Source organism: Tamandua tetradactyla, chromosome 11 (assembly GCF_023851605.1).
Source record: "Tamandua tetradactyla isolate mTamTet1 chromosome 11, mTamTet1.pri, whole genome shotgun sequence".
Classification (NCBI taxonomy): domain Eukaryota; kingdom Metazoa; phylum Chordata; class Mammalia; order Pilosa; family Myrmecophagidae; genus Tamandua; species Tamandua tetradactyla.
In genome coordinates this window covers 13,587,006-13,601,847 of record NC_135337.1, presented here as the reverse complement: position 1 = coordinate 13,601,847, position 14,842 = coordinate 13,587,006, and the positions used below count along the sequence as shown (strand labels likewise).

Genomic DNA, 14,842 nt, shown 5'->3' with positions numbered 1-14,842 from the left:
GCCTAAGGTTGGAGCACTGGACTGTGACTTTTGGCTATGTGGCTCGTTCATGAGCAAAGTGACCCTACCCCTGGGCAAACCAGACTCAGAATCTCAGGTTCCTGGTCTGTGAAACAGGGAATGATGCCATAATTGTGTTGAGGATAAAGTGATAAAAATATAGGAGTGGCCAGCCCACAGTAGGTGCTACTTACACACTAAAGGTACTCTCTGATTTCCAGGGTTACCAAACCATCCTTCCACATGTTTTGCATGCCATCCAAATGACTTCCTTTCCTATAATACTCCCACATTCTGACCTCCAGAACTCAGTATTTCGTCTTTATTTTCCTCATGGAAAAAAAATAATAATAAAGCACAAGCTTGATCAAATGAATGGGCCCTTCACTCATTCCTTCTTCCACTCCCAATTTGGGGGCAAAGTCAACAAGTTCCTGGAAACCTGTTATCTTAGGGCGGGAAGCCGAAGAACAGAACTCCTCTCTGGCTATACCTTGTATAGCGGTTGAGGGTCAGGAGAACATGCAGATAAACTTTAGGCCTAGGAGCTCGTCTATCAGAGCCTAGGATGGTTAAAGAGGGTGCCTATGGCTTGACCTCCAGGGCTGGATGGTAAAAAGCTGGACTTGTGTTAAATCACGACTAGTTTGAAAGCTTCTCTGACCTATTTCTCTTGTTCTCTTCTAACAGTCAAACCTGTTAGAAGGAAAAAATAATGCAGGAGAGACAGAGTGTAGCAACTGAAACCAGAGGCATGTGGGGTGGGTTTGTCAGGCCTTCTGGGAGTAAGAACAAGAAAGGTCTTACAAATACCCTTGGAAGGTGTATCTTTATGAGCATAAAGAAGAAAAAAGTGCATTGCTTTCCCCATAAACTAACAGCTTTCATGCTATAAAGGTACAGTTCTGGCTCTTTACTTGTCTTATTCTTGTTGCTGGAATTTGATTTTTGAAGTAGAAAACTGGAAAAGCTATCACATTAACAAACTGTAGTATAGTCATCTCAGTAGGTCAGGTAACAAAGTGCAGTGTTTTATTTCTAACCCAAATATTGCAAATATACAGAAAATTACCAGTACAAAGTTAAACATATCCAGATTTATTTACACAGTGCTAAAGAAATTTGAGTTTTACTTCCATTTTGTGTAATCTTATCACGTAGTCTGGCTCTGTTGTATAACTGACATGGGTCACTGAAATTTGATTATCCCACCTTACATGCAATTTTCTGTCCCAAGGGAACAGAAAACCTGGATTTTTAGAGCACATGCAGTAATGGTCTTAATACTGCTTTACACTTTGGTAGGAAGGCAGCTGTCCCACAGCTGGGGGTGGGGGGGTGGGGAGGGTACAGAACACGGAGGGACCGCATGCTCAGAAGGGGACGAAGAGACAAGAGGGGGCTGAACAGGCACATGGGGACCCTGAGCATTTCTGTGCACAAAAGGAAGGAGAGTATGAACAGAACCCTCCTTCCTGGACACCCAAACACGGGAGAGGTGGGCAGAATTATCAGGGAACACTGACATCATCCTACCACAAACCGAGGGCATGCGGACGATGGGAAATGCATTAAAGATGTGGGGCATATCAATAAATCATTAGCATGTACACTATACAGTTTATACATGTATATATGTACACATATATATATAAAGGTACAGATTAGTTTACGTTATCCTATATAAGCAAGGACGCTTAAGAATGTACTGGTGTGGAAAAATGCATACAGCAAGTCGTTGAAAACAATTTCAAATTAATGTACTGATTAACTTATTGTTATAATGCAACACAACCAAGAAATCAACGTGCTTCTGCTACTGCAATTATCTTCCATGAAGGCAGGCCCCAGGAGGGGCTCCCAGAGCTGCCTGAGCCAGGCAGGTCAGTGGCAGATGGAATAGAAAGTCCAGCACCTGCTGACTTCAGCCCTCCCTGTCACTCCATCACGTGGCAAATCTTTACCTTTGGTTCTGTTCAGAGGATGTGTGAGCCCATGCTTATCTTCTGCTTGAGGAAAGGTGGTAGAAAACGGACCGCTGAACCCTTCCTGTCACAGCAGTTCAACGTGCCTGACTCTGTAGGGAGCGAGGGGGTGTCCCACCAGTGAGGAGCATGGGCTCTGGCCACTGCTTACAAGGGCAGGGCTCTCTAGAGCCCTCCTAAAAGGGAATGAGAATCTCTATACCTGGATGGTTTGCCTAGAAAATAAATAAATGCCTACAGCCTCGCCAGCCTGGTCACCTCTCATCGTAGTATAGTGATGAAGGTCACGAGAGAACACAGCTAGATTTCCAGACCTGGTGAGGAGCTGGAGGTGGCCAGCACTTCACTAACCTGTCAGGATGAAAGGTCAGCTCTCAGGGACGTCGGGGCCCTAAAACCTAAAAGTAAGGGATACACACTAGAAAGCCTATTTAGAGACATATGGCAAACTCTAAGTTTCAGTTTTAGATCACTGATGGACTCTCCTGAGCCTACCCTAGAACTGCCGCAATTCTCCAAAGACCTTTATTCTTTTAAATGGTATTTCTAATCAATTAACAATCTAGGTGGATCCATCCCTGGTCTCTGGATAGGGAGCTGCGACATTCAGTGACCTGGTCTCACTAAAAACCAAACTCCCCTTGGGCCCAAGACACTTGCTCCCAGAGCAGGAAGGGCTGGCGAGTGCTGCGCCTGGACTTACTAGCTCTGATCACTCCAGACCATGTGATACGCCCAGCTGATCATGATGATGCCAAGTCCCAGTGCTAAAACCTCCAGAAATAATCTCTTCTGCTACCATCTTGCCTGGAGTTTATAAAATGATCTATTTACCTTCAAAATCAATGCTCCCAACTTTACATTCATGGAACATACTGGAAATTTCTTTTCCCCTAGAAGCTATAATGGATTTAGGCTGTCTTACTCTCTGGCTGGGGATACAGCCAGATAGAAAAAGCTAACTAGCCAATTAAGGGAATGAGCTGGGCTTGTTAGCAGCACTCAAACCAAATAAGTAGCCAATCAGGGACTGAAAGCAAAGAGAACAGAGATGGGTGACCCATGAATGAAGATTCCATCCCTGGACTCTTGAACAATGAACCTTCAATCAGATGAGGGGGGAGTTTCTAAAAGCATATTTGAAACTACCATTAATTTTAGCCATGAAAAACAAGAGAACACAATTTTGTTTATCAAGGTGGCAAGAGTCTAACAAGGTGCTAAATTCTGCTCTGAAAGAAAATATCCCATCCTAAAGAACAGTTAGTCATCTCTAAGAGGCCGTGCTCCAGGTACTCAGCACTTGCTAGTACAAAGGCTTCCAAGAGTTCTAGACAATTAACAGGTCCTGCTTATAATACACACAGGCACCCCGGACAAGTTACTCAATGATGGTACCTTGGCTTCTTCTCCTAAAAATGGGGATTATAAGCTGTCTTTTTTTTTTTTTTAAATCTTGCAAGAATGTTGTGAGGTTGAAATGACATAATACAAGTGAAAGTGCTCTGAAAACTGTCAAGGTCTACAGAAATCCCAGGTATCATTACAAGCCTTTATCATATACGGTTAGAGAAGAAAATTAACTTTTCCATTATAGATACTTTCTACATTTTAAAATTAATAAGATAATTTCCATATATCAGCACATCTACCCACACTGGGTATACGCCGGGAGAAAAGGCATATGGTGTAAATGGGCCTTTTCTGGGCAGAAGGTGTGGGCGGGAGAAAGTCTGACATTTTTATCATCTGTGAGCTGGTATATCTTTGGAATTACTTGAAATTTAAAAACCATGCAAATTTAATAAGCTTTTCCTAAAAGACCAGTGCTTTCTGGCCTTAACAAAAACATTCACTCTGTTCACAAAACCTGCTTTCATTTTTTTTTTTTTTGCATGGGCAGGCACCAGGAATCGAACCCGGGTCTTATGCATGGCAGGCGAGAACTCCGCCTGCTGAGCCACTGTGACCCACCCTGCTTTCATTTTTTAACTGAAGCTCCCTGATTTAATTTTACTGCAATTTCAAACTCTCTAAAAGTCTTTATTTACTCCCTTCCCCACTTTTCCTGCTGCTGCTAATCCATTCTGGTGGCCATCTGCTCATGCATTCTGACAAAAGTTAATTTGGCACATTTACTTTTCACTGACTTTCTAGCCACAAAATGAACTAGCAGCAAAACGGCAGCCTCCAAAGGAAAAATGTCCCAATCATAGTTATTGGGAGAAACTGTGACCAGCACAGTAGGTATACTTAGGACAAAAACTTACTATACTATATTCCTGTATAGCAAATAGTCAAGTTGTATTAAAACTAATTATTACAGCCTTCCATTATTACATGTCCATTCCAAAATCCACCCCCATTTACATTCTATAGTTTATTTAATTTGGAAAAATGTCAAAAGGAAAACTTTCTTTAATTTAAAAAAGGAACTTAATGTATCACACAAAGCATGATCCAAGCTAGAAGTGTGTTTTCAACTGGTTCAGCCGAAATTTCATGCCAATAAATTATTTGGCAAAACTAGAAAAAAAAAAAGGTGAGAAGGAGAGCCTGTTAATAAAATTCTGACGTATATATATTTTAAAAGCTTATAAATCTGAAAATATCTCTAGTCCTTGACTCCATGTACAACAGCAGTCTAAGAAAAAGCAAATAAGCAGCTATTTTAATGATTTAATAATAAGCTAACACAACAGGGCAAAAGGGGAAATGGAAGACTGTGATGTCCAATCCTCAGGGGCTATACTGGGCCTCAAAAATCAACTCTAGTGAAGAGATCATTCAGCCTGGGCAAACATCAAGGGCAGATTTGTACCCTGCCCTTGAACAAGTCCACTGGCACACATACAAAGCATGGCATGAAAGATCTCGGAAGCGGCAAGAATTTCTGCTTTAATAGGTGCTAAATCTAGTCAATTCTCCGCTGCTCTCTTGGCCCACGCCCTTAGCTAAAAATATTGCCCTTTAAATTTTCCGGATTTAGTATTTTGGAAGCACATGGTTAAGTGAGTTGCCAAAGGGCAATTAACAAGGGTATTCCCTAATTAAATGGGAAGAAAAATCACTGGGATCTAGGGTCCTGGGGGTGGGGGGAACAGGAATCTGGGTGAAGAGCTGGTGGGCAGTATTCTTGGAGGAGAGCTGTCCCAGAGGAAGAAAGGCTGCCCAGGCTGTGCCAGGTATTGTGGCCTCTGTTTTCATCTCTGCATCTGCTTCATGTCACCAGCAGAGCCCAAAACAGCACCAAGTATATTGTGAGAGTTGATGCTGGAGTTGGCAGCTACCCTAGGTAGCAGGTGCCATGCAAAACACGCGAGAGTGAGGTTAGTTAAATGTTCCCTTCAAATTCTATTTCATTTCCCTTAAAAACAAAAACAAAAAAAAAGCCCATATGTTGCAGAAAGACAGAACTTAAAAAAATCACAAGCTTTCCCCCCTCTTAGAGCCAATTGTGTAAGCCTGTTTAGGTTTCCCTACCCCCACCCTGCATTTCTTTAGTGTAGGTCCTTTTGGCTTTGATGGAAGCAGCAGAAACAGAGCTGGATCCCTCCCAATGGGAAATTTATTTCCCCAAGTCGGAGCCACAGGGAGTGTAAGAGGTACTGCGGTTCCATCATCCATGCTTGGTCCCAGCTCCTCTGAAGAGCTATTCCAGGAGGTCCTGAAGAAAAAGACATGTACCATATTATTGACAGTCTGAAGGATTCGTATTTTGAAAGCAATCATCTAATTCGTCTTACAGGCATTAACTGCTGTTCCTAGTTTTTACCCTCCTTTGCCCCAATTGCATCTTTACCATGAATAGGAGATTAATCACCTTTCTTTTGTACTTTCGGACAACCCCTCAAGAAGAAATAATCTTACCTCATCTGAGTCATCATGATAGCCACTTTTATTAGTGTGGGAGGCTGAGTCCAAAGCATCCACGCCGTCCACACCGTTGGCCTCTGCATGCTGCTGGAGCACAGAATATCGATGCACCAGGAACCTGCAAACAGAAACCTCCATTAATTCTCATTGACAAGAAGGGGTGTGTTTCTCATAGGATTACAGATTTTCTGAATTTTCTACACTCATAGAATGAGTCATACACGAGGAACCACAGCCCATACTTGACATAGAAAATAAAAGAGATGAGATTTTGATCTGATTTTTCAGGAATATCATTTCAACTAGCTGGTTTCTGCCAAAGACAGATTCGATCATAGGTCCCTGGCCAACTCTCTGGTTTGAGTGCAGCACCTCCGATTCACTCTCATGCTCCTTACCTTCCCCCACAGACGTATTTCTTCACAACGAGCACTCCTGCTGCGACAGTGACCAGCATCAATCCCACAATAGCCAGGATAATGGGAACAGAATTTGACTGGGAATTCTTGATAAATTAAAACATATACACAAAAGCATTTATTAGGAATGCATATTCTAGAGCTTAATTCAAAGAGGCTGCTCATGCCCCTCATTTCTCTATGAACAATCTACACAGTCCCCAGGCAGTTTATGAGGCTAAGTTTCCAACCCCCCCAAGATAAAACCATGTCAGTGCTACCAGGAGAGTATCACTGGCAGGGGGAAATCAGAGCTCCGGCTGCCTTAAAGCTGTCAGAATGCTGCAAACGTAGGAGCTTCAAGGTCAAAGTTAACACTGGAAGCCTTGGCGACTGCCTAAGTCAAATGGAAATTGTGACTGTTTCATACTGAACCACTGTTCACAAATCCTGGAGCTTCAGGGTGGAGTGGGAAGGTAGACTATGATAATATTGGGCTGAATGAATCTAGAATAGGGCCATTATACAGCACCAAGTTTTATTTTTTGTATATATACATATATATGATTTTTTACTTATTTTGGGATGTTTCTACAAATAAACCTTTTCATATCATTGTTGGCATTTGACCTACCTGCTTCTGGGTGGGAGATAGGGAGTGTGTGCTTACAATGTATCCAAGAGGAGGCGGAGTTAGATTCTGGGACAAGTTGTGTCCCTGTGAGCGGGAGTCCTGTGCAATCAGACACACAAACACTCTGAGGACAGCCATCAGGAGTCCAGGGGAGGGGGTGCAGAGAAGGAGGAACTTGCCCCCTTACAAATACACACACCCACACACTCATCTCCCAACGCTTTCTTAATCCCACCCCTTGTCAGTCCCTCACCCTTCAGAATGTGAATGAGGAAGAGACCGAAGATCGTCCAGCTGAACCTCTCATTTTGCAGATTAGAAAACTGAAGCCCAGAGTTTACTGCCCCACATCCATGCTGACCCAGTCCTCATTGAAGAGGTTTCCTCTCTACAGTATTCCCAAATCCCGGCCAGAGTGCTTAATATTCCAGACTTGTAGCCAGCCCCACCACTTGCTTCTAAATCAAAGCCAGCCCATTATTAACATAGTTCAGTTCTTCATTCTAAATACACTTTCCATGACTCAGCACAGTGAACCACTCTACCTATTCCCCGGTTCTCTTCTTTCCCACATGCATAAAACACTAGGTCAAGGCCGTTTAAAGCTACACTTCCTGAGACTTGTTCCTAAATGACTATGAGCCTCAGAGATATCCTCAGCTCTATGCCTCAGGGATATGACAACTTTACAGATATCATTTTATTCCCAGCAAGAGGGAGTTTTCAGTAGGGTGAGCTTATTGTTGTGACCCAGCCTTCATCTTAATAATTCCTACGCCTGCCGGAAGTAGTCTGGCCACGTTGTATTCAGTAATGAATTTTTTGATGCTATACCTTTGATTTTTCCTGGCAGAACACTTGTATCTAAACCAGATCTACTTTAACATACCTGCTTCTCTGGACTCAAAAAGTTGCTTGTGCATTTCTTTTTCAAGTCTTTTACTTCCCGGACTGGATTAACCCCACCTTGGCATTTGTCTCCAGGAATTTTCCGGTACCTAGAAGGCAGAGAAGACTTGTTAACAAAATATAAGGATGTATTTCTGGATTCTTTCCTATTTCTTAAAAAAAGCTGCAGAAAATTTTATTGTCCTTACACCATCTTTCAGGCCTGGGGTGATGTCCCATAAGGAGTTTTGGGGGCATTACGTGTCATTTTAGGTCTGAGCAGACTATAAGGCTCTGGTCTTGCCATGAGGGACATGCCTGTTCTCTCTGCCTTAAGAAACTATGCAAAAGAAATGTGACACCAAGGGAAAGGGCTTAAGTGGCACAAAAGGGGATAAGGTAGAAAATTTTATAAGCTGTATTGGCTATTTAAATTTAAATTAATTAAAATTAAATAATGTTAAAAATTCAACTCCTTAGTTACACTAGTTGCATTTCAAGTGCCAACAGCTATATGTGGTTATTGGCTACCATACTGAACTCAGCAGATTACAGAGCACTTCTGTCGTAGTATAAGGTTATATCAGGTGGTGCTTTTCTAGACTGCTATCAAATATTTGCTCAGATCTGTGTGGAAAGAAGCTGCTTTTCACCTTGAACAGGGAAGATTCATCTGTCAAGATGAGGGAGAAGGAAGCGTCTTACCCATTCGTCGTCAGCTGCTCTTCTCGTCCGTACAGACAAAGCTCTAGGTCGTGGCCCTTCAGTTCTGGCTGCTCCACACACTTCGACTCATTTTCTGGACGGAAGTAGCCAAAATCACTGTAAGAGACAGCAAGTAAGACACCTTCTAAAGTTGCTGACAGTTAAGTGACTGACAACGAAGATTTATGTGGGGGCAGTGGCAATCCCAGTCTTGGGTTGCTAGGAAGCAGCTCAGAAAGGCCCGTGCATCTCTGAAGAAGATCTATTTCGGTTAACAGCCATGGAGAAGCCTTTACTGGGGAGAGAAAAAAGCTGATAGATGGTGCCTGCTGGGCTCGGCACTCGCGGGCCAGAAGCCCCAAGGCTGGGACCCTGCACAGGGGCTCAGGCTCCGGGAAGAGGCTGAACGCAGCCTGCAGAGATGTTAGGACCCCCGGGACAGACAGACAGAGGAGGCCACAGAGAAGCAGTGGCGAGAACAGCAGACCTAAATTGTGGGGGGCCTTTATTCACTTTTTAATTTACTTTTATTTACCTCCAAATAGCTCATTACTCTGTTACCCTTGGGGTTTATGTCAAACTGTTTCTACTCTCCCCACTTCTATGGCCCTTAGCTTCTCAGACAGTCCTTGCCTCTTACTCTGAAAAGAGGGAGGCCTCCGACATGAATACCCTTTATATACTTGTCCTACTTCTTCTGTTTTTGTTATCCCATACATTTTGGCTTCCACCACCACTGCAATCTTGAAAATGAATGTCCAAGGCAACCTCCAGGCTTACCAGTCATCTAGCTCAGTGGAGCCCTCTGTGCTCTCACCCTGACCACCTGTCCTGTGGAGCCCGAGGCTCTATCCACTGTGCCCCTTCATGCTTCCACACTGGAAAAGCTGCACGCACCTGCTTCTGGTCACTGCCTGCTCTTCTCTCCTCCTTTTCCATAAAGTCGGACATTTTCCAAGGTTCTATAGTTCATTCTCTTCTTTTCTCTCTCTGTCTACTCTCCCTTAGTGACCTCAACCATTTGTGGTTGCAACTGAAACCTTTCAGGGTCCACCTCCCTTTTGAACGCTAATCCTTTATGTCCAAATACCTGCTGACTACTGCCACATAAATATGCTGACAGAATCTCAAATGAAAGAACAGTTCAAATACATCACATTTTCTCCTCCATGCCAGTCCATCCTTATCATTTCCCTATGTGTGACCATGCACTTTCCTTCCCATCATCTAAGCTGACAATTTAGCCTGGGCACCCTCCCCCATCTGACCCTATTTATTTCTTCATCCTGACTACTCTGACTTCTGCTCAGGGCCTATCTTCTAGCAGACCCTTCCCTGATCATGCTGTTGGTGTCTAGTCCACAGGCTTTAACGACCTGCCTCTTCCCACACCTGCATGGTCACATTCTATCACTCATCAAGGCTCAGCTTAAAATGTTATCTCCTTATTGCAACCCTCTTTGATCTATCTCCATCCAGCTCCAGCTGGAATATGCCATCCCTTCTCTAAATCCTCTTCTGTTTTGCATCATAATTATGTACATGTCTTATAAGGGCAGAGTTTGTAACAACCTTTCCATTACCATGTGCATTGCCCTGTGCACAGTAAATATTTAATGAATACTTGGGGAATATTTAGCTGCTGCTCGTACTTCAAGATTTTTCTGAGAAATACTTAGGGGAGTGAGTAGGTAGGAAGATGCAGAAGACACCACTCCTCTGATAGCAGGCAGAAATTACTGGTAAAAATTTTAAGCAAAATTTCAGGGACAGCACCTTTCCACTTGCAAAGCACACATTCATCAAGCATGTGTGGTACAGTATGTGGGCTCTGGGGCTGAACTGCCAGGTTCATATCCCAGCTCTGCCACTTCCAGGCTGGGTGACTGTGGGCAAGTTAGTCATAACCTCTCTGTACCTTAGTTTTTTCCTTTGTAAAATGGAAACAACAACAGTTTGTTGATTAAAGCCATGGTGAGTTTAAATATAAATTGCTTGGGACCGTGCCTGGTACAGAGTTAGTGCTCAATAAATGTTAGCTGCTATAATGACTACTATACTATTTCAAATGTAATATGACCTTATGGAGTTTAGAGGTTAATGGTAGAATCAAATCTATAAACAATAGTTAAAATAATTAAATGCTATGATAGGCATACTGTAAGGGTCCAGACGAGGGAAAGCTAGGGAAGGCTTTTTTTTTGCATGGGCAGCCACCAGGAATTGAACCTGGGTCTCCGGCTGGCAGGTGAGAACTGCTGAGTGACCGTGGCCTGTCCTAGGGAAGGTTTTTAAAGAGGTGCTATCTAAGCTAAGCATTAAAGGACAAGTAGGAATTTACCAGGCATGGGGTCAAGCAGAGAATGAGGAAGGACTTTACAGGCAGAAGAAACAGCATGTGCACTGGCATGAGCTCTGGAGAAGCATGGCATGTTTGGAAAAGAGCCAAAGCTTGGGTAATTAAGAGCCTAGCACATGTGGAATAAAGGATGGGAGATAACCCTTTATAATTTTACACCATCAACAATGTCTGGCCCTACTGTAAATCCAAAGATCATCCGAGTGATATTTTTTCCTGTGGAAAGAGGAAAGAGAGGACCCTTGACCATTTCACACAAAGACACAAGTCACTCAAGGAGGTATACTGAGCTCAGTGTTTGCTCAGACCTGTATTCTGCTGTCACCTGCCATTCAAGAGAATATGATGTGGGAAGACATGACTGTTATCTGCCTGCCTCCTTTGCTCAAATCCTTTAGGATCCACTTTTACCTTGTGTCAGTATCTTTTTTAGGTCATGAGTTATAAAAGTTATCACATGTGATGTGTAGCAGTTTTTCTCATTTGCCCTAAAATGACCTCACTTAAGCTATGTAGGGATTCCCTGGCCCTTGTATAATACATTAACCCTATACTAGCAAAGTAGCTAATCCTTAAGCCAGAATAGTCCTGAACTCTAGGAGGTCCACCCTGATGGGATCTAAACCTTGACAGAGGGTACGGACCATAGATATACTATGTGGGCTCATCTCAGAACACAACCACACTCTAGTTTCTAGTCCTGCGAAGACCTAATACCTAGTATCCTACTTGCTGAACTCAAGCTTCCAGGCTTCCAGGCTGCTCTCTAAAGTCCAATTTCCTCTTTGTTTCTGTTCAACTTTTCTTGGTGCTTTTGTCTTGTCATTTTCTATAGATTCTTTTGTTTTATTCTCTTCCTTCTTATTATATACTTTCTTTCCTTATCATTTTAGGATTTTGGAGGTTTTTACTGGTTCTGTCCAATAATTAACTGTCCAGTATGATAATACTACCTGTCTTGTTATTAACAACTTTGGTTCCCCTTCTCTGTTCCTCAATGACCTTGCCCGTTAGAAGGTAAGCAGCAGCAGCTGTCTACTTTTAGGGAAGAAAAGGATTTATCTTTCAGTCCTATTACACAACTTTCACCTCATCCAACAGGGGAAGGGGCTAAGAGAAGGGATCTGAGGAATGCTGATACCAGAGGAAGTCCTCCAGGGAGCAGGGACAGATGGACGGCTGCTTGGTCACGACATATTCCCGACCATTCTGACAGACGGACGACTTGAGAAGCCGTAGGTACTGTTCTTTAAAGCCTAAAATGCAGCCATCTTCATAATCTCCAGGGTCTGTGGAGTGAGCCAGCCATACGGTATAGTCCTTCTCTTCACCTAAAGGACAGACAGGCCATTCAGGAAACTGCACGGCACAGAACCCTTCCACACGAGGCAGCTGCCAGGTTACAGGAAGAGCAAAGACAGAGAAAGTGGAAATGTCTGACTCAACCTGGCACTTCATTTTGGAAGTGCAAAGTTACATTAGTCCGAAGCCCATAAGCAACTGACATTGTCTCATGTCAAGAGAGCATTCCTCATGCAAATCAAAACCACAATGAGATATCATCTCACACCCACCAGAATGGCCATTATCAACAAAACAGAAAATGACAAGTGCTGGAGAGGATGCGGAGAAAGAGGCACACTTATCCACTGTTGGTGGGAATGTCAAATGGTGCAACCACTGTGGAAGGCAGTTTGGCGGTTCCTCAAAAAGCTGAATATAGAATTGCCATACGACCCAGCAATACCATTGCTAGGTATCTACTCAAAGGACTTAAGGGCAAAGACACAAACGGACATTTGCACACCAATGTTTATAGCAGCGTTATTTACAATTGCAAAGAGATGGAAACAGCCAAAATCTCCATCAACAGAAGAGTGGCTAAACAAACTGTGGTATATACATACGATGGAATATTATGCAGCTTTAAGGCAGGATAAACTTATGAAGCATGTAATAACATGGATGGACCTAGAGAACATTATGCTGAGTGAGTCTAGCCAAAAACTAAAAGACAAATACTGTATGGTCCCAATGATGTGAATCGACACTCGAGAATAAACTTGGAATATGTCATTGGTAATAGAGTTCAGCAGGAGTTAGAAACAGGGTAAGATAATGGATAATTGGAGCTGAAGGGATACAGACTGTGCAACAGGACTAGATACAAAAACTCAAAAATGGACAGCACAATAATACCTAATTGTAAAGTAATCATGTTAAAACACTGAATGAAGCTGCATCTGAGCTATAGGTTATTTTTTGTGTCTGTCTGTTTGTTTGTCTTTTTTTTTCTTTTTCCTTTTTTTTACTATTATTATTTTTATTTTTTTCTCTATATTAACATTCTATATCTTTTTCTGTTGTTTTGCTAGTTCTTTTCCTAAATCGATGCAAATGTACTAAGAAATGATGATCATGCATCTATGTGATGATGTTAAGAATTACTGATTGCATATGTAGAATGGAATGATTTCTAAATGTTGGGTTAATTTCTTTTTTTTTCTTTAATTAATAAAAAAAAAAGAGAGAGAGCATTCCTTGTCATCTTCCATCTGAGCACCAAGAAAAGGTCTGTTTGTTGTGTTGTGGGAAGCTGGACAGAGACCTCTGGAGTCCCTTCCAAACTAAGAGAGTGCTGTCCATATGTCCTGTGCACCCATGCCCTCCATCAGAGGGAGCGTCAGAGGTAAGCAACAGAGGGTTTCTACTCAGGGTATCAGAGCTTTTTATTTAGGGCAAGATAATAACTAGGCAAGAGCATGGGTTCAGTTTCCCTATGGGTTAGAGTTTGCTTTAAACAAAAAGGAAAATATTCTCTTTCTAGATTTCTAACTCAAGTGGACTGGCTCTCAAAGATAAATTATTGATGAAAACAGTTTCTTGCATAGTATATTGTATCATTCGCTCCTGGGAAAACAACGCAAAGGCTACGACCTAAAGACTGTGGGTTAAATTTTTATCCTTTGGGAAAGGAAGATGAACATAGAGCTTGTTAAAGAGTAGGTGCTTTTAACAAATCTTTAAACAAATCTCTTAATGACAATGGGTTCAACTTTAGAGCCAAGTGCTAAGTGTAAAATTTAGAGCTAAGTGTAGAATTGTCTGCTGACAGGCAAAGCTTATAAATCCTTTATATTCTTATATATTAAATCATATTGAAAAATCTTCTAGAAAAGGAAGGTCCAAACCAAGAGCTTCTAACTCCTCCAGGAGTCACTGAATTAACATTCAGAGGAAATGACCCACACCACAGTCTAATAGGGCTGAAGTTCAACTGAAGTGTCTTGAACCTTAATTAAGTCCTTTACTGTATAATTCTAGCATGGCACAATAGCTCACAAGGTGGTCACTTTTTCTCCAGTTTTTCTTTAATCTTCCATATTTTTTCAGCACAGTGTCAGCATCTTTGGTATTGGGGGTGTGATTTTGTCTGTGATCCCTTAGGAATACCTTGCAAGGAACATTTTAACTCATTTTCCAAAGCCATTTTCTGGGCCTCTGACATACCTTCTAGTCTGAAACCCCAGAACTCTGAAAAGGACAGCGTGGGCTTCACACTGTGTGTGACATTCAAGTCAAAACTCTGCATGAGAACACCTTCACTTCAACATTTCAACAAGTGACACAATGTACTAGATACTCTTTGTCACAAAGTTTTCCCTAATTTCCTCTTAAGAGTTTCACTGTATTTCCCTAATCAGGGGTAAAAACCCTCAAACGTCTGAAATTCTTTCAGACAAAATAAGCACGCATTCTTCTTCTTCTTGGCACATTATTCTTAAAAGTAGGAAAAAAGTCTCATAAAAAATATGCAGAGCTTTTTAACAGTGAAAAGCTAAACTGTCTCTGTAGCCTTAGTCACATGTAGGCTGGTCCAAGTTTAGATTTACTTTAAGTACAAAATATACATTGGATTTTGAAGACTTAGTTTGTAAAAAAGAACATAAAATGTCTTAATTTTTAATAGAGCTTATATGGTGAAATAATATATTGG

General features: G+C 42.1%; 1 protein-coding gene across 6 annotated transcripts in view; it reads right to left on the bottom strand.

Annotated features, from left to right (window-relative positions):
* Positions 1–3,849: 3,849 nt before the first annotated feature.
* The window catches only part of SORT1 (sortilin 1), a 77,144-nt gene continuing 66,151 nt past the window's right edge, over positions 3,850–14,842 (bottom strand). For 4 of the 6 annotated variants that reach the window (XM_077120006.1, XM_077120007.1, XM_077120011.1 and 1 more), the window contains exons 15-21: positions 11,987–12,176; positions 8,487–8,603; positions 7,783–7,891; positions 6,894–6,992; positions 6,260–6,366; positions 5,856–5,979; positions 3,850–5,652 (exon numbers count right to left, since the gene is read on the bottom strand). In XM_077120006.1, the coding sequence (XP_076976121.1) occupies positions 5,638–5,652; positions 5,856–5,979; positions 6,260–6,366; positions 6,894–6,992; positions 7,783–7,891; positions 8,487–8,603; positions 11,987–12,176 (761 nt within the window). In that variant the 3' untranslated portion in view covers positions 3,850–5,637. The remainder of the gene's footprint in view (positions 5,653–5,855; positions 5,980–6,259; positions 6,367–6,893; positions 6,993–7,782; positions 7,892–8,486; positions 8,604–11,986; positions 12,177–14,842) is intronic. The other 2 variants (XM_077120009.1, XM_077120010.1) reach the window with 1 other exon arrangement.